The following is a 23439-nucleotide window of genomic DNA, read 5'->3' as shown; positions in this document are numbered from 1 at the left end:
TAATGAACCGATTTTGATTTATTTTAGAAATTCAACTTACTGCCTCAAAATTAAAATAGTTGCAGAGTTTGTGCAGCATGAACCTAACATGTGTTACAATGAAAGAACTGTGTTTACCCAGAGACTACTGACTGCGGGAGATGGACAACTTGTATGTCCTTACTTGGACTTTTTAAAAGATGAAAACAATGAGTTACCCCAAGTACAGTGGTATAAGGTAATTTTGTATTACATATGGCCTTTTACTTCTCTAGCAAATAAAACAGTTTGCTCTCATAGACAATAGGATGAATCCGCAAAGTACTTTTTCATTTGGCTGATTATTTGCTTTTGAGTGGTGAAACTTAATAGAACATTTTTAAAGTTTTGTGATTGTATGCATTTAATTTGCAGCTTAACTAAAAATTTACTTTCTGTCATTTTTGTTTATTAGGGTACAGCTGAGAAAAGTATAGTGGGCATATAAGATGTTTAAAGGATGATTATAAATTTAGGGTTTTTTAAAGTGACTATTTGTTATAAAGTATATTATTTCATGTTTTATTATAAATATTAAGTGGTCCTTAGATAACTGTAGTGGTTTTTGTAACTGAAAAGTGATCAGCTAGCACTGCATGGAATACATCATATTCTGGTATCTTTGATCTACCTGGCTTGTTGGAGCTTACATGGATAATCATTTTTTAGAGGTTTAAAGATACAAAATATCAGTGCAGAATGAAAGTATATCATTACTAAGAAACTGTAGTTAGCATTCTGTCCTCAAACATTTTTTTCCTACAAAATAGATTGGTCTCCAGTTGTCTTCAAAGTGCAAGACTCATAGGCATAAAAATGTAATATCCTGGGAATATAATTATGACTTTGCCAAAAAAAAAGCAAAATTAAAACTTCTGTGCAAGCACCTTTCTATTTACATATACATGAATGTGTGTTCTGGTCGGTTAGTCGTGTCTAACTCTTTGTGACCCCATGGACTGTAGCCCACCAGGCTCCTCTGTCCATAGTGTTTCTCAGGCAAGGATATTGGGGTGGGTTGCCCTTACATGAATATAAATATGAATAATTGGTTCTCAATGCTTCCTTTCCCCCTGTCTAGGATTGCAAACCTCTACTTCTTGACAACGTAAACTTTGCTGGAGTAACGAATAAACTGATCATCACAAGTGTGAACACAGCACACAGTGGGCACTACACGTGTCGTGCATCGTACACACACTTGGGAAAGCAGTATCGTGTCACCCGGGCAATAAAGCTGATTACTCTGGGTGAGTCATGGCCGGAGTCCGGAGTTTAAATCCGGGAAGGTCCAGAGACCGTGAGTAACATCACCTTCACTGTCTACAGAGGGACTAAGTCCAAGGGAAGCTTGATGACTTGCTGGAGGACACCTGGCTTTAGCTTTTGTTGCAATGTGCTCTGTAAGTGTTTTCATTCCGGCTTCAGATGCAGCGCTGATTCAACAGATGGCATGAGCTGCGTTTTCCAGCTGAACTAGGAGTCTTGTTTTTGGGCGTGGCTAGAGATGGTTCTCTAGAGGCTTCAGGGACTCCTCTGGCTGGTACTGGGGAAAGGACAGTTCTGAGACCCCCTCCCCTGGGGAGTCTGGGGGTCTAGCAGTTGTTGGAATGATGGACCTTGAAATAAGTTACACTTTTTCAAAAAAAAACCTTCTTATTTTGTGTTGGAGCACAGCTAATTAACAGTGTTGTGACAGTCTCAGGTACACAGCAAAGGGGCTAAGCCATACATGTTCATGGACTCATCCTCCCCCAGACCCCCATCCAGGCTGCCGCATAACACTGAGCAGAGTCCCCTGTGCCCTACAGTAGGTCCTGTCAGTTATCCCCTCTAAATATAGCGGTGCGTACATGTCCCTCCCAAACCCCTTAACTATCCCTTCCCTGCACCCTTCTGCCCTGGTAACCATAAGTTGATTCTAAGTCACCACGGGGCATCTTTGATTTCCTCAATCTGCATAAGCCACTCTAAAATCAGTAAATGGCTAGTCATAGTTATAAATCAGTCAATCCACAGTATGGTGAGTACTCTGCTAGGGTCAGTGAGGGAAGACCACAGTGATGACAGCAAATATATATTTTATATATATTGTTGGTTGTCCATTTTAAATACAGCAGTGTGTGCATACTTAGGGATGGACATATCCATCCCTAACTATCCGTCCCCCCCATCCTTCCCCTTGGTGACCATAAGTTCACTTTGTAAGTCTGTGAGTCTCTTTCTGTTTTGTAAATTCCTCTGTATCATTTCTTTTAGCTTGATGGGGGGATGTCATATGATATTTCTCCTTTTCCGTCTGACTGACTTCACTCAGTATGACAATCTCTAGGTACATCCCTGTTGCTGAAAATGGCATTATTTCATTCTTTTTAATGGTGTGTAATATTCCATTGAATACATGTACCACAGCTTCTTTATCCATGGAATACGCTCCACTCTTGCCAAATCTTTGTTAACGCAGTTGCATAACTTCTCTAAGCCCGTTTCCTTCTCTGTAAGCAGATTCAAGCTTCCAAGGTTGCTGTGAACTGTGTTGTTGATCAAGCGTGCTCAACTTGTAGTCATGTGCCAGGTGCCCGGCAGCTGAGAAATGAATAGGTGCATGATAATTTTTCTTGTTAGTTATCCTGAGGCGGCTATTCACCATATTTCATATTAAAAACCATTTTAAAACAAAATAGAACAAATTCACCCTTATAAGTTACCCGGGGATGGGCAGAATGCTCAACCTTTCTCTTAATACTGGGATTTCCTAAGCTTTCAGTAATGTATGAAGAGAGTTATTCCCATGAATTTATGTTTACCACGGGGGAGAGGATGGGAAGAGGGGAGGGCTAGTTAGGAAGTTTGGGAAGGACATGTACACACTGCTATGTTTTAAATGGATAACCAGCAAGAACCTACTGCATAGCACAGGGAACGCTGCTTAATGTCACGTGGCAGCCTGGATGGGAGGGGAGTTTGGGGGAGAGTGGATCCATGTGTATGCACGGCTGCGTCCCTTTGCTGTCTGCCTGAAACCATCACAACATGGTTAATTGGCTTTACTCTAACATGAAGTAAAAAGTTAAATTTATCAAGCTGTTTACAAAAAAAAAAAGAAGAGTAAAGTTACTCTAACCAGGACTTTGAAAAGTTAAAGCAGTTTCTATTAGTAATTATTCTAGGACAACAGGCCTAAATAGGAGCTATCCCAGGTAAACCCAGATGATCCCTTTTCAGATAGCCATGTTTTCTCAATTCTACAATTCTTTATTATTTTTTCCAAAGCTTAATTGTGTTGTCGCAAAATCGATTCCTTGCCTACATCCTACAAGCATCAGTGACTCCTAAATTTCAGGGGTCCTGAGTCACAGCCATCCTTAGCAGCACTCCGCTGGGCGTTGTGTGTCTCCAGTTTGTTTTTCTTGGGGTACTGCAGCCAGACCAGCAGACTAGATTTGAGGGAAAACAGGGTGCTACAGAATTTTAAGAATTCAAATGGGTTTTAACTACTTTCTGACACCTTTTCTGATCCCTTATGTAGAAATAATATAATCAGGGGTGGGGTTGTATTTTGTTCCTCTTCTAAAGGTGGATTTATAAATATTTATTGGGCATTTCCTATCTTCCAGGCACTTTCTAGGTATACATTAGGGAACAAGAGAGACAATATCCTGCACTGATGGAGCTAACAATTTTTTTAAGTGGCAGAATGAACACTAGGCATTCAAATTTGGAGTTTCTCAGATTTGGTCCCAGATCAACTCTTGAAGCCTATTTTCTTGAAAATAAAAGACAGATTATTTTCTGGAGACTCTTAGTATTTTTCTGCCTACTTTAATAAAGTATGCCAAAATGTGTGGCATTCTTTGATAACTGTGGCTTTCACTCTTGGGTTATTGTGAAAATTACTAAATAGACTCAAATCTAGCACTAGGTGACTTTCTGGTTAGTAAAGCTCCATCCAGGGAAGCCACTTTGTTTTTCCTGATGTGCATGACGAGATGCACTTGTCCGAAGACCCAGGGCCTGGTGATATTTGTGGTCTTTTTTTTTTTTTTTTTGTAGCACCAAACTCTATGGGTTCAGAAGGGCCGAGGTGTTATGGTTTTACTGTGGCCTCTGAGTCAGCCTCCTGCCTTCACAAAAATCCTGGCCTTCTGTCTCCTGCCATGTATACTCTGGCCCCTAGAGGCAGATGCTGTGTTGTATATATTAGTATTTGGTATATTTTGCCAAGTGTTGTCATCATTGGAGATTCGAATCTACAAGAGACCTTGTGGGTGTTTTTCTTTCAGAGAAATCCAGGAACACAAAACCTGAGATTGTGAGTCCAGCTAATGAGACGATGGAAGTGGTCTTGGGTAAGTGGGCTACAATTAGGATATGCTGAAATCAGTATTTTTTTGAACTAGAGAGTAAGATAAACTGTACCTTTACTGCATACAAGCCAAGCTGGTTCCTGCATGTATCTAAAGTTAGAAAGTGGCACAGGTTGTGTCTTGTTTCTTTGGATTTCTTGCCTCTTATGGCAAACATCTAGCCACGTCTCATTGACTCAGCGTTACTCTTCTATGGACAGTTACTGTTCATGAAGACATCAGCCGAAAAACAAGTTCAGGGACTTCCTGGTGGTGCAGTAATTAAGACTTCCCCTTACGACACAAGGGGTGTGGGTTCGATCCCTAGGCGGGGAGCTAAGATCTCACCTGCCTCATGGCCAAAGAACCAGAACATAATGCAGAAGCAATATTATAACAAATTCAATAAAGACTTTAAAAATGCTCTATATCAAAAGAAAAAAAAAATCTTAAAAAACAGACCAAGTTCAATAGGCATAGGAATAAGAAATGGAATATATTTGGTACAGGATGGATTTCTTTTCCTGAGAGAGTTAAGCTTTTAGGTAGAAGAGTAAGACCCAGAAAATAAATTACTCTAGAGAATTATTTTTCCAAGTTAGTGATAATGTTTTATTTCAAGAATAAAGACGTAATACTATAGGCATTCACATCTAAGCTGTGCAATACAGTAGCAACTAGGCATGTGTGGTTATGCACATAGCCACACTAAATTTAAATTAAGTAAATTTAGTTTAATTAAATATTAGTCCCTCAGTCAAGGGCTGACTGGCTTAGATGTGACTGGTGACTACATATTAGACAGCACAACTATAGAACGTTTTTGCCAACACTGAACGTTGTTGGAAACCACTGGTCCCAACATAAAAACAGACTTTTCTTTTGTATCAGAGAATCAAAATTCAGGCTGGCATATAGAATTCTCTTCTATAATGGTAACTGCATGAAGACAAAGAACAATTGTACAGAGATTAAAAGCTAAAATGTATGACCTCTGAATTCTGTACTTGGCCAAGTTGTTCTTCATGTTGGAAGGTAATATACAGATATTCGTAGATGTAAACAAAGATATGAAGACTTTAAATATTGGCCAGTAGACTTCAGAGCAGTGTTTTCAACCTTTTATTTCCCCCCTTTTTCTTCCCCTGTAGCACCTAACAGGACATTTTTTCCCAATCCTCTTTACTTTCTCAGATATTTAATGCCCAGATATGTACTCTGGCACTTTAGAGGACTGCAGACCATTGCAATAGATAAGTTTTTTGCTCTGCTCGCTAAGAAGCATATTTTTCCCTGTTGAGAAGGCATGCTCTGGGAATGTGTGTTTAAGAGCTCTCTCTAAAGCCTAGATTTGATCTACAGATCTAAAAATAATAACTACATTCAGTTCAGTCTTTCAGTCATGTCCAACTCTTTGCAACCCCATGGACTGCAGCACGCCAGGCTTCCCTGATCATCACCGACTCCTGGAGTTTGCTCAAACTCATGTCCATCGAATTGGTGATGCCATCCAACCATCTCATCCTCTGTCGTCCCTTTCTCCTCCCTCCTACATTTGAAATAATTATTTTAATACATCACATTGATCAGAGGCCTGTTCACCATAGCATAAGGTTATGCTATAGTCAAGCTTTTATTTCATAAAATTTCACATTAATTACCAATAAAATGACTTAGAAAATTAGGAACTGAGGGACATTTTCTGCACTTGATGATGATGTCATTTAGTTGCTCAGTCGTGTCCAACTCCTTTGGACCCCATGTCCATGGGATTTCCCAGTCAAGAATACTTGAGTGAGTTGCCATTTCCTTCTCCAGAGGATCTTCCTGACCCAGGGATCAAACCCGTGTCTCCTACTTGGCAGGCAGCTCCTTTACCACTGAGCCACCTAGGAAGCCCTCCGCACTTGATAAAGAACATGAATTCAAACCAGTCATCACCAGCATTTTTAATTGTGAAACACTATAGTGTTAAGCCTTATACAGGTCTCGACCTCACTGAAGTCAAGAGTGAGACTAAGATGCCCATATGAACAGTTAACTGTTACTTGTAACAGTTACTATAACAGTTAACAGTTACTTAACTTGTTACAGAAGTGCCCACTAATGCAAAGATAAAAGATCCAAGGCTTGCTGACTGTAGGGGAGAAAAGAACTTTCTTGTTTTCTGCTTGTATAATTACATATCTATAAATTTCAAGAGAATTACTGGGGAAAGTTAGAATAATTATTGTATTAACTGGCCAGATATAAAATTAATATACTATAGTATTAGACTTGTTTAGCAAAAACCAGCAAGTAAACATAACAGGAAAAGAGATCCTATTGCAACAGAGCTGTCTATAAAGTATCTTAGCAAAGTCTTTAAAAAATATATTGGATTTATAAGGGAGAAAAAAGCCATCCAAACAAAAAAATCCCCCCAATCTGTGACTTATAAACCTCAAAAAATGGAGGATAATATTTCATAATATGTACAATGTTGATGAACAGGCATGTTCATTGGTATATCAATCATAATTAAAAATTAGGAAATTATGTCTTGCAATAGGAAAGGAGCTTGTCATAATGTGTCTGTATGATGGAATACTAAACCGCTATGAAATAGCCTGTTTTGGAAGGCTGATCATGTGAGCTGAAATTCTCAATAATCAGAGTAGATGATAATGCCCCATTTTAAAAGCTGCATAGTGCACAGAAAGGTAAGGAATAAGATACATGAAGTTACTAATCGTGGTCATCTCTCAGTGGTAGATGTAAGGGCAGTTTCTTTTTCCTTTCTTATACTTTAAAATTTTTATTCAACAGTCATTTGTTAATCTAGATAGACCAGACTCCATTAATGTTACGATTTAAAAATACATTGCTTTGCAGGATCCTGGCTTCAACTGATCTGCAATGTTACTGGCCGGATAAGTAACTACGTCTACTGGAAGTGGAACGGGTCAATGATTAGTACACATACTCCTGTGCTAGAGGAAGACTTTATAATGTAAGTATGCCGAGACTCAGTCATGCCCTAGACAGACTGTGGTACTAAATTCCAAGGGTAGCAAGGGTTGGCTTCTCTGGTGGCTTACTTATAAAGAATCCGCCTACAGTGCAGAAGATGCAGGTTCAATCCTTGGCTTGAGAAGATATCCTGGAGGAGGAAGTAGCAACTCACTCCAGTGTTCTTGCCTGGGAAGACGGGGGAGCCTGGGGGGCTACAGTCCATGGGATCGTAAAGAGTTGGCTAAATAACAAAGCAAGAGTTGGTACCAAGGATTAGTGGTCATTGTGCTTAGTTGTTGTGACCCTGTGGACTGCACCCCACCAGCCTCCTCTGTTCTTGGGATTTTCCAGGCAAGAATACTGGAGTGGTTTGCCATTTTCTTCTCCAAGTGGGTCTTTGATTGACCTTTGAGTTTTGCTAAGCTAAGTAGGATTCATAAGATCTTGCACAATACAGGTGGACTGCATGTTATTGTGGTACCAATTCCAGACCACTTGGAAGGCTTTCTCTTAAATTCAGTTAAAAATTGCAACATTCCAATGATGCAATCATCCTGAATTTCCCTTCATGTCATTTCAAAGTAGTTTACAAAAGACTCGTGAAATGCAACCAAGAATTAAAGCACGCCCCTGCTCAAGTCTCTGATGGCTCCCTATTACTTCTCCAGGGAGAAGCTCCCAACCCTTAGCATCACCTAGGAACCTTGCTCATCTGTCTCGATCTACTCTTGTTTCATATATTCTCTGTGCCCCATGTAGCCCAGAATGCCTGCATTCCCATTTTTCTTTTTGGAAGTTGGTAATTTTAATTTGATTTCTTTCTGCTAGTAAGTGGTCCCAGAGCTATCAAATATCAGATCAATGTGCTGCTTACAGTCTTATTCTTACACCTGTGCTTTAGGCTGGTGATTCTTACTGCTGCAGTTTATGCGACAAAGAGATAAAACAGGTATATGTATTGTTTCTATAACTGATGCCATCTATACAATTTTACTTACTCTTTTGAACAGAGTGGAGAATCCTTTAAACAGAAGAAGGAGTACAGTCCTCGCACGGCTTAATATTTCGAAAGTGGAAAGCAAATTCTTCCTGCATCCATTTACCTGTTTAGCCAAGAATACAGAAGGACTAAGCACAGCATATATACAATTAATACATCCAGGTAAACAACAGAGTCGTTTATTTGAAATGCAGTTTTGTTTTCCCGTGGTGAGATATCATGACCCTCAGGTTTGCATTGCTGTTTCCTCAGCCTATAATGCTCTTAGGTTCCTTTTAACCTGGGGACTTCCATTCACTTTACTTCTCAGGTGAACTGTATCTTCTGTGAAGTTTTTCTGTCCTACTTTCCTTCTCTTAACACATCTCTCTGTCCCAAAAGATAAGGTGTTAGGGCCTCAGCTATGTATTTCCATATCTATCTTACTTAGTTTTCTTTACTTCATTGTAAGTTCTATGATAATGCAGACAATCGCTAATCATTCTATTTCCAGAGCTAGTTAGCAACTTAAGTCTGATTATCAGTTCAGTTCAGTCTCTCAGTTGTGTCCGACTCTTTTTGACCCCATGGACTGCAGCACAGCAGGCTTCCCTGTCAATCACCAGCTCCTGGAGCTTACTCAAACTCATGTCCATAGAGTCGGTGATGCCATTCAACCATCTCATCCTCTGTCATCCCCTTCTCCTCCTGCCTTCAATCTTTCCCAGCATCAGGGTCTTTTCAAATGAATCAGTTCTTGGCATCAGGTGGCCAAAGTACTGGAGTTTCAGCTTCAGCATCAGTCCTTCCAATGAACACCCAGGACTGATTTCCTTTAGGATTGACTGGTTGGATCTCCTTGCAGTCCAAGGGACTCTCAACAATCTTCTCCAACACCACAGTTCAAAAGCATCTATTCTTTGGCACTCAGCTTTCTTTATAGTCCAACTCTCACATCCATACATGACCACTGGAAAAACCATAGCTTTGACTAGATGGACCTTCATTGGCAAACATCTCTGCTTTTTAATATGCTGTCTAGGTTGGCCATAACTTTTCTTTGAAGGAGCATCTTTTAATTTCATGGCTACAGTCACCATCTGCAGTGATTTTGGAGTCCAAAAAATTAAAGTCTCTCACTGTTTCCATTTTTTCCCCATCTGTTTGCCAGGAAGTAATGGGACAGATGCCATGATCTTAGTTTTTTGAATGTTGAGTTTTAAGCCAACCTTTTCACTCTCCTGTTTCACTTTCATCAAGTGGCTCTTTAGTTCTTCACTTTCTGCCATAAGGGTAGTGTCATCTGCGTATCTGAGGTTATTGATATTTCTCCCAGCAATCTTGATTGCAGCTTGTGCTTTATCCAGCCCGGCATTTCTCATGATGTACTCTGCATAGAAGTTAAATAAGCAGGGTAACAATATACAGCCTTGACGTACTCCTTTCCTGATTTGAAACTAGTCTGTTGTTCTCTATCCTGTTCTAACTGTTGCTTCTTGACCTGTATCGTAATCATCCTAGGCACCTAATGAATATTTTTAGGTAAACAACTCCATGATGGATGCACAGGGGAAGCTGAAATATCTGCTTTCCAGAAAGGATGTCGGAAGTTACTGGTTTTCATACATTGTAAAATCAAACACAATATTGACAGTTTTTGTGTTCCATCTCATGGATTCATTTTTCTGTCTCATTTATTCTACTATTTACTCCTTCTAGTGTATTTTTCTTTGCAGTTATGATATCCTTCTGCTCTGTTGGGTTGTTCTTTGTTAAAACTTCTTGTAACTTCTCACTCTGTGCATCCACCCTTTTCCTGAGTAGAATTTTATGATCTTTATGATCAGTATACTGAACTCTTTCTCGGGTAGACTGCCTATCTCCACTTCAGTTAGTTGTTTTTCTAAGTGAAGGGTTTTATCTTGCCCCCTTGTCTGGAATGTACTCCTTTGCTGTCTCATTTTATGTAGATTTCTATTTGAATTTTTGTGTATATGGAAGGTTAGTTATGTTTCTTGACCTTGGAGAAGTGGCGTCTCTGGGGAACATTCTATTGTCCCATCAGTACACCTCCCTGTCATCACCCAGGGGCCAGGGGCCAGGGGCCATGGTCCCAGGGTAGGTCCTGACCTGTTTGTGTACTCAGTTCCACAGGCTGTGAGATGTGTCTGCCCTCTGGTGGGTGAGGCTGGTTTAGAGGCTTGTTCAGGCCTCCTAGGGGGTGGAGCTATGTCTTGGCCCTCCTGCAGGAAAACGGGGGCAGAACACTCTGACATCCATCACGGCAATATTGGACTTCCTTGGTGGCTCAGTAGTAAAGAATATGCCTGCAGTGCAGGAAAAGTGAATTTGATCCCTGGGTGGGGAAGATCCCCTGGAGAAGGAAATAGCAACCCACTGCACTATTCTTGCCTGGAGAATCCCATAGATAGAGGAACCTGGCAGACTACATATAGTCCATGGGGTCACAGGAGTTGGACATGATTGAGAAATATTATTTCCACCACCACAGCAATATTATTTCTGATCCATTTTCTAGATAATACAAATAAAAACAAAACCAAATGGGACCTAATTAAACGTAAAAGCTTTTGTACAACAAATGAAACTATAAACAAAATGAAAAGACAACTTATAGAATTAGAGAAAATATTTGTAAACAGTGTGACTGAAAAGGGATTAATCTCCAGTTATACAACTCAGTAACAACAAAAACCCAGTCAAAAAATGGGCAGAAGACCTAAATAAGACATTTTTTTTTTTCAAAGAAGACATATAGATGGCCAACAGGCATATGGAAAAATGCTCAACATCAATAATTAATAGAGAAATGCAGATCAGAACTACAATAAAGTATCACTCCCCTCTGGTCAGAATGAAAGTGAAAGTCACACAGTCGTGTCCAACTCTTTGCGACCCCCTGGACTACACATTCCGTGGAATTCTCCAGGCCAGAATACTGGAGTGGGTAGCCATTCCCTTCTCCCGGGGATCTCTACTCCAGGGGATCTTCCAAACCCAGTGATCGTACCCAGGTCTCCTGCATTGTAGGCAGATTCTTTACCAGCTGATCCACAACGGAAGCCCAAGAATACTGGAGTGGGTAGCCTATCCCTTCTCCAGGGGATCTTCCTGACCCAGGAATCGAACCAGGGTCTCCTGCATTGCAAGTGGATTCTTTACCAGCTGAGCTATCAGGAAAGCCCCTGGTCAGAATGGTCATCATCAAAACATCTACAAATAATAGATGCTAGAGGGGGTGTGGAGAGAGGAACCCTCCTATACTGTTGGTGAGAATGTAAATTGGTACAGTCTCTATAATAGAGAACAATAGAGCAGTTCCTTGAAAAACTAAAAGTAGAGTTACTATATGATCCTACAATCCTGCTCCTGGACCTATATTCAGAGAAAACTATACATGAAATGCAGAGTTCATAGAAGCATAATGGAAGCAACCTAAATGTCCATGGACAGATGAATGGATAAAGAGGATGTGGTATATATTTGTAATGAAATGTTACTCAGCCATAAAAAGAATTCCATTTGCAGCAATATGGACAGATCTAGAGATTATCATACTAAGTGAAGTAAGCCAGATAGAGAAAGGTATATATGATATCGCTTATATATGAAATCTAAAAAAAAAAGATACACATGAACTTGTTTACAAAACAGAAGCAGATTTACAGATATAGAAAACCTATAGTTACCAAAGGGAAGTGAAGTGAAAGTCATTCAGTTATATTCGACTCTTTGCGACTGCGTGGACTATACAGTCCATTGACTTCTCCTGGCCAGAATACTGGAGTGGGTAGCCTTTCCCTTCTCCATTGGATCTTCCCAACCCAGGGATCGAACCAGGTCTCCCGCATTGCAGTTAGATTCTTTACCAACTGAGCTATCAGGGAAGCTCTACCAAGGGGGGGCGGAATTAGGAGGTTAACATGTACACACTAATATATATAAAATAGATAACCAACAAGAACCTGCTGTATATAGTAAATACTATATGCTCAGTGTTTTGTAATAACCTATAAGAGAAAGAAAATCTGAAAGAAGTGTATATGTTGTTTAGTTTCTAAATTGTATCCAGCTCTTTTGTGACCTCGTGGACTGTAGCCAGCGAGGCTCCTCTGGCTGTGGGGTCTTCTGAACTCAGGGATCAAACCTGCGTCTCCTACAGTGACAGGCAAATTCTTTACCTCTGAGCCACCAGGGAAGCCTGGAAAAGCATGTACATACACACATACATATAACTTAATCACTTTGCTGTACACCCAAAACAACATTATAAACCAACTCTACTTCAATAAATAAAAATTTTAAAGTATGTGAAACATTTTAAGATGATTTATAGTTGAATTAAAATATTTATGAATGTGTACATGGAAAAAAAATCCAAAAGAACCTATGGACAAACTATTAGAATTAGTAAATGAATTTAGCAAGATCAGTAGTGAAAGTCACTCAGTCATGTCTGACTCTTTGTGACCCCATGGACTGCAGCCAGCCAGGCTCCTCTACTACCCCTGGAATTCTCCAGGCAAGAATACTGGAGTGGGTTGCTATATACGTGTATATATAGTATTTCTATGTATATCTTTAAATACCAACAATGAAGAAATAGAACTTAAGTTTAAAAAAATAGCATTTATAATAGGATCAAAACTATACTAAGTACATCAAATAAAGCACATCAAATAAAGTACTAAGTACATCAAACTAAGTACATCAAATACTTAGGAATAAATGCAGCAACAATTGTTGCAAACTAAAAATAATTACTAAGATAAAGACCTAATAGATGGAGGGATAAATAATCATAGATTGAAAGACTCAGTATTATAAATACGCTGCTGCTGCTGCTAAGTCACTTCAGTTGTATCTGATTCTGTGCGACCCCATGGACGGCAGCCCACCAGGCTCCCCATCCCTGGGATTCTCCAGGCAAGATTCTCCCAGGTGGGATTCTCTGCCCCACTGGAATGGGGTGCCATTGCCTTCTCCAGGGATAAATACGCTCAGTTCAGTTCAGTTCAGTCACTCAGTCGTGTCCGACTCTCTGCGACCCCATGAATTGCAGCACACCAGGCCTCCCTGTCCATCACCAACTCCCGGAGTTTACCCAAACTCATGCCCATCGAGTCGGTGATGCCATCCAGCCATCTCATCCTCTGTTGCCCCCTTCTCCTGCCCCCAATCCCTCCCAGCATCAGGGTCTTTTCCAATGAGTCAACTCTTCGCATGAGGTGGCCAAAGTACTGGAGTTTCAGCTTCAGCATCAGTCCTTCCAATGAACACCCAGGACTGATCTCCTTTAGGATGGGCTGGTTGGATCTCCTTGTAGTCCAAGGGACTCTCAAGAGTCTTCTCCAACACCACAGTTCAAAAACATCAATTTTTCAGCACTCAGCTTTCTTCACAGCCCAACTCTCACATCCATACATGACCACTGGAAAAACCATAGCCTTGACCAGACGGACCTTTGTTGGCAAAGTAATGTCTCTGCTTTTTAATATGCTATCTAGGTTGGTCATAACTTTCCTTCCAAGGAGTAAGTGTCTTTTAATTTCATGGCTGCAGTCACCATCTGCAGTGATTTTGGAGCCCAAAAAGATAAAGTCTGACACTGTTTCCACTGTCTCCCCATCTATTTCCCATGAGGTGATGGGACCGGATGCCATGATCTTAGTTTTCTGAATGTTAAGCTTTAAGGCAACTTTTTCACTCTCCTCTTTCACTTTCATCAAGAGGCTTTTTAGTTCCTCTTCACTCTCTGCCATAAGGGTGGTGTCATCTGCATATCTGAGGTTATTGATATTTCTCCTGGCAATCTTGATTCCAGCTTGTGCTTCTTCCAGCCCAGGGTTTCTCATGATGTACTCTGCATATAAGTTAAATAAGCAGGGTGACAATATACAGCCTTGATGTACTACTCCTTTTCCTATTTGGAACCAGTCTGTTGTTCCATGTCCAGTTCTAACTGTTGTTTCCTGACCTACATACAGGTTTCTCAAGAGGCAGGTCAGGTGGTCTGGTATTCCCATCTCTTTCAGAATAAATATGCTAGTTCCCCTCAAATTAATCTGTACATCGAAACCAGTTCCAATCAAAATCTCAGCAGTATTTGTGCAGGTGTGGGTGTGTGTTTGTGTGGGCATGTTGTTGTGGGTGTGTTTATTCTAAAAGTCATATTAGAAATGTCAGGGGCCCAGAATAGTTAAGGTGGTCTTGAATAAAAACAGTCTGGAAGATTTACACTTCAGATAAGATGATCTTGTACAAAGCTACAGCTGGGGACTTCCCTGGTGGTCCAGTGGTTAAGAATCAGCCTTGCAATGCAGGGGACATGGGTTGGATCATGGTTGGGGAACCAAGATCCCACATGCTGTGGAGCAGCCAAACCCGAGCACCGCAACTAGAGAGCCTGTGTGCTGCAACTAAGACCTGACACAGCCCGATAAATAAATAAATACTTTAAAAAGCTGCAGTAATTGAGTATAAATGCGAACTATCAGTTGGGCCAATCGGACATTAGTCTACCTTGATTTCCACTTCATACCCAGTTCAACTGCAGGTGGGTCAGTGACCTAAACTGGAAAATCAAAATAACCAAGCTTTAGATTCTCTTTCCTGGTGGTCTCTTTGGCCCCTGATGTTGAGAAGGCTCTTTCTTCTTTCTCCGCCCTCCTCCCCTGTGCCTCTCCACCAGACTCCTCCACGGCCATCAGCTGACTAACTAGCCTGTGGAGCTGGGAGAATGTGGAGTGTGAAACACTGTCAGGCGGTCCTAACCTCTTCTTTCCTTTCCGCTAGTCTGCCGCTTTCTCCACCCGCCTCTTCTTCTGTAGAACATTTGTAGGCTTCTGAGTGACTTTGATTTTACTCATATTCCTATGAAGTGCTCTAGCTTATGGTCTTTGGTGTTTTTTCTATGTTATTGAATACTACGTAAGTGGAAATTAAATACAGTGCACCTTAGTTTTATACAGTCTCTGTCCTCAATGCCTTTGTAGATTAGTATCCATTAACAGGGGCTTCGCTGGTGGCTCAGTGGTAAAGAATCCGCCTGTAAATGCAACAGGCGCAGATTCGATCCCTGGGTTGGGAAGATCCCCTGGAGAAGGAAATGGTAACCCACTCCAGTGTTCTTACCTGGGAAATCCCATGGACAGAGGAGACTGGCAGGCTATAGTCCATGGGGTTGCAAAGGAGTCAGACACGACTTAGCAACTAAGCAACAACAGTAACCCATTAACAAGATATGGTAATGAATGAGTTAATACTGTCTGGAATTTGGGCTTACAGGCCCATCCCAAATATGGTTTCCTGGGATGGTAATGGTTAATTTGCTGTGCTCAGTTTTAAGTCCTTTGGGTTCTAATGTGTTTCTCCCTCTTCTCTGCTGTAGTCCCTGATTTCCAGAAGCCCACAGTTGGTATATTCGTCATGTTAACATTGGTAATTACATGCTCTCTCTGCATCTACAAAGTCTTCAAGGTTGACATCGTGCTTTGGTACAGAGATTCCTTCTATGATTTCCTCCCCAAAAAAGGTACAATTTTGTATTCTATGCAGTATTTTCCTGAGAGAGTGGGGGTAGTTAAGAGGGTTTTTATTCAAATTTTAAAATGAAATGTGGTCCATACAAAATAATGTAATTATACATAATTATAGTTTCATGACTGAATAGACTGAATAGTATTAATATTTTCTAAGTTACTGCTCTGGTGTTCATAATGGTGGGATAGCTTGGCATTTAGAGCATCTGCTTGTAAATCCAGTTATTCAGAAGCCATGGTTGAAGACTTGCTCTGTGCTAGGTAGCACAGAGATCACCCCATTATCTGCCATAAAATGAAAGAAATGACTCAGTTGCCATGCACCAGGGAAGCATTCTCTATTTTGTTTAAACCTCAGAAAAAACTACTACTCCACTAATATATGGGCTTTGCTGGTGGCTGAGTGGTATAGAATCTGCCTGCCAATGCAGGAGAAACGGGTTCGATACCTGGGTTCGGAAGATCCCCTGAAGAAGAAAATGGCAACCCACTCCTGTGTTCTTGCCTGGAGAATCCCAAGGACAAAGGAGTCTGGTGGGCTACAGTCCATGGGGTCACAAAAAGAGTCAGACACAACTTAGTGACTAAGCAACAACACTAATACGTAAAAGGAAGAGCAGATAGAATTCAGGACTGAGACATTTGAGTAAGATGAGAACAAGGAAATGAAGATAGTTTCATACTAGGCAGGTAAAGAATCTTTCCTTTTGGGGGACCATTGAATAATATAAGAACTTTGTAGTGAAACACAATAAAAAGAAACTTGTCAGAGATGAACACTTTAAAAAGACATTATACTTTTTGGTATTGTTGCTGCAAACCATGTACACAAAGTTAGCAATTCACTATGAAATGCATGTTTGTGATACTGACTTTACCAAATCTCATTTTTTCTTTTGGTTCTAAATCTATTGCATTTTCCCTTTTAGTTTCAGATGGAAAGACGTATGATGCATACATACTATGTCCAAAGACCCCCGGGGAAGGGCCCACCTGTAACTCAGATATTTTTGTGTTTAAAGTCATGCCTGAGGTCTTGGAAAAACAGTGTGGCTATAAGCTGTTCATCTGTGGCCGGGATGACTACGTTGGGGAAAGTATGTATGCAGTGGAAAGAAGTAACATCTTGTATAACTAATTGAATTACTAAAGTTGGGTTTCCTGTTTCTGGAAGACTGCAGCCTGGGTGTACATACTTGACAACTTGAAGAGCCTCTTAAGTGGGACTTCCCTGGTGGCTCAGCGGTAAAGAATCTCCTGCCAGTGCAGGAGATGCGCGTTCAATCACTGGGTCAGGAAGATCCCCTGGAGGAGAAAATGGCAACCCTTTCTAGTATTCTTACCTGGGGAATCCCATGGACAGAGGAGCCTGGTGGGCTTCAGTCCAAAGGGTCAAAAAGAGTCAGACACGACCGAGAGACCAAACAAGAACACATAGTGGCACATGGTGATTTCATACTAAATGCAAAGTGTTTACTTTTCTCATACTCTATTGGGGCAAAAATTAACTAGATTTTATTTCGTTTTGCAGAACTTAACTAGTTAGGTCTAGTAGTTACTTTACAACTGATGGTAAAATAGAAGTGATATAGATCCAGTGGTTTAACAAGAAAGTTTATAACATTTATTCTTAAAGTACTCCTACACCTACAGGAAATACTCACCTTTTGTGGGTCAGTGTTTGAGCTCTTCGGTAAAATGAGAAACTCCTTCAATTTTAAGGCAAGAAGAAACAGTATTGGGAGATATAGGTGATGGGGTGGGAAGAGCCTCGAGGGGTCTTGGTTCTCAGGGGAAGGATTATAAATTGAAAGTTTACTTACTATGCTGTGTCTCATGTTTTTCAGGCATTGTTGAGGTTGTTAATGAAAATGTAAAGAAAAGCAGAAGACTGATTATCATTTTGGTCCCAGAAACGTCAGGATTCAGCTGGCTGGGAAATTCATCTGAAGAGCAAGTGGCCATGTACAATGCTCTCATTCAGGAAGGAATTAAAGTCGTCCTACTGGAGTTGGAGAAAATCCCAGACTATGAGAAAATGCCAGAATCCATTAAATTCATTAAGCAGAAACAGGGGGTCATACGCTGGTCGGGGGACTTTAGAGAGGGGTCGCAGTCCATGAACTCGAGATTCTGGAAGAAGGTCAGGTACCATATGCCAGTCCAGCGGCAGCGGCCTTTATCCAAGCACCAGCTGCTGTCCCCGGCCACTCTGCTGGACTCTAAGGAGAAACGACCCATGGAGGTCCACGTGCCTCTCGGGTAGTAGAGAAGCTTGGCCAAGAGTTCCTTGATGACTCCTGTCTTCGGACACTGCAGGCTGGGCCTCACTGACTTGCACAGTCATCCTACACACCTGTTTAGTCCCTTATCCCCAAGGTCACCTGGGACCGGATTAAGGGAGCAGGATGTGGCAACAGTTGCTCTGTGGCCAGGGCAACTCCAGGCAGAGGGCTTGGGAAGTCCTTTTAACAAGGCGCTGGATGCCCTGTCTGAATGTTTGAACTGCTGAGAAAAGGCGCTGGGCAGCAAACCAGAGGAATGAACATGCAGGTAATATTCACCATCTATAGACAGATTTAGGATGTCTCCCAGGGTCCGAGGGCAGGGCTGTGACCCAGTCTGGGGACAGCAGGCCCTCCAGAAGCTCTCCTGGGCATTGCTACAGGCAGACTGAGACCTGTACTTCCCAGAGGATGTAGAAGCATTCTTGGAGAACTTTCCATCTGCCTTGCATTTCCCATACCTCTCGACAGACAGCTGACAGTCACTTTCCAAAGATGGAATTTCATTTCATGGAACCTTTAAAACTGTCATTTCAATGAGCAAAGGAGTTCCCCCGGCTCTTAAGGGTTTGAAATAACCTTAGCTTTCTGCAGGAGAGAGAGAATTTTGAGAGGAAGAATAGCAGAGAATGGATCCACCTCTTAATGCCTTCCCCCTGCAGTGACCACTTGGTTCCACCTTATTCTTCTGCCTTTTCCTGAACTCATCACTTCTCTGGAAGGTCCACTTCCAAGTCACCTCCTCCTTACACTCTGTCACACACATGACCTACAGAAGAAACATCTTTCTACGATGCCCAGATCTTAAAATGCCCTTACTAGACTGCCTCCATGGGCTCCTCCTGGGTCAGGAGCGAAAGCCCACTTCCTCCCACGAGCATCTCCCCACCACCCTACGCAGCTCGACACCTCTCAGCCCTGCTCTGCACACCCCCAGATTGTTCACCTTCACACCTGTCCCCAGCCTCCCTCCATCTCTGCCTCTCCTTCCTGTCTCCTCTGACCAGAAATCGTCTTCACATTTTCTCTAGCTGATCCAAATTTTACTAATACTCAAGATTTACTCCAAGTCCCTTGCCACAAGAAACTGCCCTCAGGCAGTTGTTCTGTTTCTGTCAGTCTGATTGTACTTAGGCTGTCTCTTTGCGGGAAGTTGCTTCTGTCTCCAGCTCCCAGCCTTGTTCTCTGCAGAAAAGGCAGGGGTGTCTCTTTGTTGGCAATGCCTTAAGAAGAAGTTTGCACACATTACGTAGACTGGCGTAGTGCTTTACTGTTTAAAAATGTCCACAGGTTATCTTATTTTTTGAAAACCTCTGTTAAATTTCCCTTTAACCTCTTCCTTTCAAGTCTTTCCCATTAATTAGATTTTACTGCATAATCTGATGGGAATTTTTGGTCAGTGTGAGTGTTTAAGAAAAGTTTGCAAGTATAGTGAAGTATTCCATCTCCAGTTGTTAAAACTGGTTTAGCGGAATTTTTATTTTCCCCCTTCTGCCTCTATTTGTAGTAAAAGAGGGTATTGAGCCATTTTTTAATGAGTTTTTTTGATAAATTATATTTGTACTGGTTAATGATTTAAAAAAAACTTGTTTGTATAATTCTGCAGCAGATACCAAATATTTTTGTATAGAAAGACACCAGATTCATGTACAGCATGTATCATTGATCAATGGACTGTACTTATTTTCCAATAAAATTGTCAAAACCTGGTATTGATTGTTCTCCTTCAAATCTGTTTCTTTGCCAGCTCTCTCCCGAGTTTACCTGCGTGCTTCCAGGTTGGGTGGAGAGTGAGGACACCTTCTTCCTGGGGAGGTCAGAGGTCATTAGCTGAGGGCTGACTCCCCTTTGTAGCCTCAGCTGCACTCTGTCTGTTTGCTTGCTCCTAAAATAGATTAAATATGAGTCTTATTAACTTATTACCAGTCCAAGAACTCATAAGGGCAACATCTGTAAAGACTTTTACATCTTTATTTGCTTTCTACAAAAAACTATATTGGAGCATAACCAATTAACAATGTTATAGTTTCAGGTGGACAGCAAAGGGACTCAGCCGCACACACATGTATCCATCTTCCCCCAAACCCCCTCCCACCCAGGCTGCCACATGACATTGAGCAGAGTGCCCCATGTTCCGCAGTAGGTCCTTGCTGGTGACCCATCTTAAACATAGCAGTGTGTACCTGTCCATCCCAAACTCCCTAACTTCCCCCACCATATGTTTGTTCTGTAAGTCTGAGCCTGTTTCTGTTCTGTAATTAACTTCATTTATATCATTTCTTTTTAGGCTCCACATGTAAGGTATGTCATAACATATCTGTCTTTCTCTGTCTGACTTACTTCACATGGTATGATAATCTCCAGGTCCATCCACGTTACTACAAATGGCATTATTTCATTCTTTTTAATGGCTGAGTACTAGTCCATTGTATATATGGACCACATTTTTTTTATCCATTCCTCTTAGACTTTTACATCTCACAAAAGTTTTTATTTATTTTTCTCCTTTGACCCAGGAGCCTAACAAAACCAACAGATTGCATATCCAAATGCGAGCTCTAATGTTCGCAAACTCTCAGGATCAGGGTGCCCTTCCTAGCTGGTCAGTGCATCTTTCTTCTTACCTTGTAGCTGCTCTAACAAGCAGATGGTGCTGTGAGTACCTGAGGAGAAGGGCAGAGGTGGCCAGTCACCTTAAAGTCCATAGGGTCAAGCAGATGGCCTGTCCTCAGAGAATGGTAGCTTTGTCTCTAGTAATTCTGTGAATCAACTTGGTTTCTCCAGTCATGTTGAAATCTGCAGATAGAATGGATAGAGAATCATACAATTGGTGATTGAACCTAAGGGAGGAAGCAAAGCGACGTAAAAGTAAGGCCAGAGTAGAGAGAGTCAGGTGAAGCCATGATGTGTGCAGACCAGAAACCTGGTTCACCCCCGACCCAGGTGTTTCTGAGTGGCTCAGGGCCTATGACTGTGTCCCCAGGACCCTCTGCCAGCCCCAAAATTTATAGGATGGTTAGTGCTCTAAAGAAAGAAAGGGATTAGTTTAACACATTCCTTAGGGATTTTTCAACAAAAATTAAAAATACAAGAACTTAGGAAAATTGGGGAGTCAGCTATCCAGAAAATTTGCCTAAACAGACTATCTCAGTGGAAGGATTCAGAGAGATTTCACCATATTTTGGTGATTTTTTTTTTACCAGTTAATATATTTTTAGCAAACAGAATAAAACAATCAGTGCTAAGAGCAATTGTCTTTTTTTTTTTTTTGTCATGAGAATTTATATTCTTCTATTCTTCTCTTTACCAGATAAACTTTCCTCAGAATAGCCTTTTTTTTTTTTTTGTCTCTGGAATTATTTCTCACTAGTGGTGCTACCTAGTTGGAAAGAGACCTGAGTATAAGTTTCTGCACTGTCACAGTTTTGAAACTTGTACACAGCACAGGTTGTTTTGACCTTTCATGCCAAGACAAAAGTGACATGATGTATTTAAAGTGTACAGTGCAGTGCATGCACACTCAGTTGTGTCCAACTCTTTGTGACCCCATGGACTATAGCCCACCAGGTTCATCTGTCCATGGGATTTTCCCACCAAGACCACTGGAGTGGGTTGCCATTTCTTTCTCCAGGGCATCTTCCCAACCCAGGGATTAAGCCCTTGTCTCCTGCCTCAGCAAGCAGATTCTTTACCACTGATCTACCTGGGAAGTCCATATTTAAAGTAATAAAAGGGAAAAACCTACAACCAAGAATACTCAACCCAGTCAAGTTCTCCTGACTTAAAGGAGAAATCAAAAGCTTTACAGAGAAGCAAAAGCTAAAAGGATTCAGCACCACAACAAATGCTAAAGGAATTTCTGTAGGAGGAATAGAAAAGACACAACTAGAAATAAGACAGGAAAGGGGAAGCTCATAGGTCAAGACAAATAAACAGTAAAGGTAGAAAATCATCCACACCACATATGATCTCAAAGCTAGCAATCCTGAGAAGAAGAGATCACAAATGTAGGATAGTGGAAACGCAGACCGGCAACTTAAAAAATCTTATATATATAGATTGCTATATAAAAACCACAAGTTAACCAAAACCCCCAAATCTACATACATAAATGCATAAAAAGGAAGCCAACGTAACATCAAAGAAAGTCATCAAATTACAAGAGAACAGAGGAGGAAGGTGAATTCCACCAAATGTGTGTGTGTGTGCTCAGTTGTATCTGGCTCTTTTGCAATCCCATGCACTGTAGCCTGCCAGGTTCCTCTGTTCATGGAATTCTCCAGGTAAGAATACTGGAGTGGGTTGCCATTTCCTCCTCCAGGGGATCCTCCTGACCCAAGGATCAAACCCATGTCTCGGCTCCTGCATTAGCAGGTGGATTCTTTACCACTAGTGCCACCTGGAAAACCCCCTATCCTTCTGAAACTTTTCCAAAATATTGCAGAGGAAGAACACATTCAAACACATTCTATGAGGTCACCATCACCCTGATACCAAAGCAAGACAGAGATACCAAAAGAAAAGAAAATTACAGGCCAATACTACAAAATTACAGGCCAATATCGTTAATGAATGTAGACGGAAACATTGTCAACAAAATACAAGCAAAATGAATCTAACAGTCCATTAAAAGGATCATCCACCATGATTTAGTGGCATTTATCACAGGAATGTGAGGATTTTTTAATATCTGCAAATCAACCAGTGACACACCACATTAACAAACTGCAGAATAAAAAAAATATGATTATCTCATAGATGTAGAAGTTTTTGACAAAACTTAACTTCTATTTTTGATAAAAATTCTCCAGAGAGTGGGCATAGAGGAAACCTTCCTCGACATAATAAAGGTCATATATGACAAACCGACAGCAACCGCATTCTCAATGATGAAAAGCCAAAAGCATTTCTTCCAAGATCAGGAACAAGACAAGGATGCCCATTCTCTCCACTTTCATTCAACAAACTTTTGGAAGCTTTAGCCATGGCAAGCAGAAGAAAATGAAATAAAAGGAATCCAAACTGGAAAATAAGCAGCAAAAATCTCAGTTTTCATATGATATGATACTATATATAGAAAATCTTAACAATACTACCAGAAAACCACTAGAGCTCATTAATGTTTTTTGGTTACAGAAGGCAAAACAAAACAGAGAAAATGTGTTATATTTCTACACACTAACACTGAAAGATCAGAAACAGAAATTAAGGATAATCCCATTTAGCATCACATCAAAAAGAATAAAATACTTAGG

General features: G+C 41.0%; 1 protein-coding gene across 7 annotated transcripts in view; it reads left to right on the top strand.

The window, feature by feature from the left end:
- IL1R1 (interleukin 1 receptor type 1) overlaps window positions 1-19894 on the top strand; it is an 84767-nt gene extending 64873 nt beyond the window's left edge. For 6 of the 7 annotated variants that reach the window (XM_043918507.1, XM_043918509.1, XM_043918510.1 and 3 more), the window contains 8 exons: window positions 28-217; window positions 1100-1268; window positions 4302-4367; window positions 7239-7356; window positions 8369-8520; window positions 15749-15892; window positions 16829-16996; window positions 17747-19894. In XM_043918507.1, coding sequence (XP_043774442.1) covers window positions 28-217; window positions 1100-1268; window positions 4302-4367; window positions 7239-7356; window positions 8369-8520; window positions 15749-15892; window positions 16829-16996; window positions 17747-18165 — 1426 coding nt within the window. In that variant the 3' untranslated portion in view covers window positions 18166-19894. Of the gene's footprint in view, window positions 1-27; window positions 218-1099; window positions 1269-4301; window positions 4368-7238; window positions 7357-8368; window positions 8521-15748; window positions 15893-16826; window positions 16997-17746 lie in introns of those variants that run through there. The other variant, XM_043918512.1, reaches the window with a different exon arrangement.
- The last annotated feature ends 3545 nt before the right edge of the window (window positions 19895-23439 follow it).

Source organism: Cervus elaphus, chromosome 11 (assembly GCF_910594005.1).
Source record: "Cervus elaphus chromosome 11, mCerEla1.1, whole genome shotgun sequence".
NCBI classification, from domain to species: Eukaryota; Metazoa; Chordata; class Mammalia; order Artiodactyla; family Cervidae; genus Cervus; species Cervus elaphus.
This window is presented reverse-complemented; position numbering and strand designations above follow the sequence as displayed.